Source organism: Brachyhypopomus gauderio, chromosome 15 (genome assembly GCF_052324685.1).
Source record: "Brachyhypopomus gauderio isolate BG-103 chromosome 15, BGAUD_0.2, whole genome shotgun sequence".
NCBI classification, from domain to species: domain Eukaryota; kingdom Metazoa; phylum Chordata; class Actinopteri; order Gymnotiformes; family Hypopomidae; genus Brachyhypopomus; species Brachyhypopomus gauderio.
In genome coordinates, this window is record NC_135225.1 from 13,411,704 (window position 1) to 13,414,203 (window position 2,500).

At 51.8% G+C, this 2,500-nt stretch overlaps 1 protein-coding gene across 1 annotated transcript in view; it reads right to left on the minus strand.

The window, feature by feature from the left end:
* The window catches only part of LOC143476587 (mastermind-like protein 3), an 8,532-nt gene that overhangs the window by 705 nt on the left and 5,327 nt on the right, over positions 1 to 2,500 (minus strand). Inside the window, exon 3 of the mRNA XM_076974838.1 lies at positions 1 to 1,316. This exon is cut by the window's left edge and continues 705 nt beyond it. Within this exon, the coding sequence (XP_076830953.1) occupies positions 343 to 1,316 (974 nt within the window). The 3' untranslated portion in view covers positions 1 to 342. The remainder of the gene's footprint in view (positions 1,317 to 2,500) is intronic.

Below are 2,500 nucleotides of genomic sequence, written 5' to 3' on the forward strand. Positions count from 1 at the left end.
GTTTACTGGATAGCTGGGGAGACCTGAATGTGAATCTTTACTTTAAACAGCTAAAGGAAAGATGGGCAGGTCATTAAGCCCAAAGACGTGTCTGTAAGACAGGAACCTCGCTCAGAGACTTGCTTTAAATATATCGACAGCACACATACAATACACAACATACAATATGTAATATTCTTCCCAGTTTGTCAAACATTAAATGAAAACAATAAAATAAAAATAAAAGAACAACAAAAAAAACCCAAAACAAACACAATGTCCATAAATCCTTTTGTTTTGTATACACTTTTTTCTGGCCAATCCAACACTTGTTCTCTACCCCCAAACATTTTTATATATTGGCTATTGGCTGGGGAAAAATTCCTCCATCCAGCCGTCTGTGGAGTCCAGCTCTGCACCGTCCGACAGGCCAAACGAAACCCCACTCCCTGTCCCTGTTTGGCCACCATAACCATAAGGCAGGTCCTGACTGGACGTCCGTTGGTAGCCTTGTGGCTGACCGCCTGACATGTAGGCCCCACCTCCTGGGCCCGTCCCTGCCATCGCCTGGGCAGAGCCCTGTCCGAAAGCAGTCATACCGGGCACGCCTTGGCCGGGCAGGCCAGGCATGACCATGCCACGTGGCTGGTTGGTCCTTGGCTGGCCGGCCATGTGCGGCATCATGGATCCTCCCATGGCTGCCGGGTTCAAGGCCCGTGGGTCCACCATGCCCTGGCCGGCCATCGCCTGGGCGAAATGTTGCTTGGGCATTCTCGACGGCTGCCCGCCTTGCATGGCGTATGCGGCATTGCTGTTGAACGCCACCATGTCGTTTGTAGTCCTTCCGCCCATAGCCTGCATATTTTGCTGCTGTTGCTGTGGCCATCCCTGGCCTCCACCTCCCATCATGCTTTGCAGTCTCTGCGCCTGGGCTTTTGGCATCGGCTGCCCGCCGGAAGTGACACCGCCTGGTTTCATCTGCTGCTGGGAGAGGGCGGGGTTCATGAGCATGGCCTGCCCATACCCTCCCCCAGCCCCGCCCCCAACCATGCCCTGCCCACCGTTGCCCGCAGGTCTCTGTGCCATGGTCATGCCACCCTGGCTGGGGTGGTGTTGGGGCTGGAGCATCTGACCCATTCCCGAGGTCATACCCTGGTACATGCCCGTCTGGGGGGCAGGCTGGGTGCTGTAGGCCATGCCCATCTCGCCCTGGGTGGCCATGGGTCCGGAGGTCTGTACTGGTGTCATCTGGAGCAGACCCTGACTCTGCTGCTGCTGTTGTAGGAGACGAGCGTTACGCAGCGCCTGGTTCCTCGCAGCCATCTCCTGTGCCGTGCCTACACACACACACACACACACACACACACACACACACACACACCAACACACCAGAGGGCATGAGAGACAAACCAACAACCAGGGCAAAGCTCCTGGGCTACAGTCAGTGAGTTGGTCGTTTTGGGACCAAACAAACACCAAGGATCAGTAGTCCAGCTGTAGAGCTCACTTACACACACACACACACACACACACACACACACACACACACACACACACACACAGAAGCTAGAACCTTGGCCCTGATGCTGGTCCAACAAAAACAACACACACACACACACACACACGGTGCGAACATATTGGTGATGGTACATAAAGGTGGAGAAGGAAGCTTCTCTATTAATTTGGAAAGTATCTTTCCATCTGGCACAGCCTAAAATTGTACAGAGAAACTCAAGAGGGGGCAAAGTTGCCATGGCAACAGGCAGAACTTCCAGAGGGAGAAAGAGTTCAGCCCTTCCGACAAATATATAAACAAACAAACAGAAGAAGGTAAGGCTTTGAGGAGAGGAAGCATTCTGAGACTAAAACTGAGCACACCACCACCACCAGAAATACCAGACACCATCACCACACAGATACCACAGCCACCAACACCACCACAACAAATACCACAGACCACCACCACAAATACCACAGACACCATCACAAATACCACAGATACCACCACCACACAGACACCACCACCACAAATACCATAGACACCACCACCACAAATACCACACACCATCACCACACAGATACCACAGTCACCAACACCACAAAAACCACAGACACCACCGCCACCACCACAAAAAACACAGACACCACCACCACCACAAAAACCACAGACACCACCACCACAAAAACCACAGACACCACCACAAATACCACAGAAACCACCATAACCACAAATACCACAAAAACCACAGACACCACCACCACAAAAACCACAGACACCACCACAAATACCACAGAAACCATCACAAATACCACAGAAACCACCATAACCACAAATACCACAAACACCACCACCACAAAAACCACAGACACCACCACATATACCACAGAAACCACCACAAATACCACAGACACCACCACCACCACAAATACCACAGAAACCACCACAAATACCACAGACACCACCAAAAATACCACAGATAGCACCACCACCACAAATTCCAGCCACCACCACAGATATCAC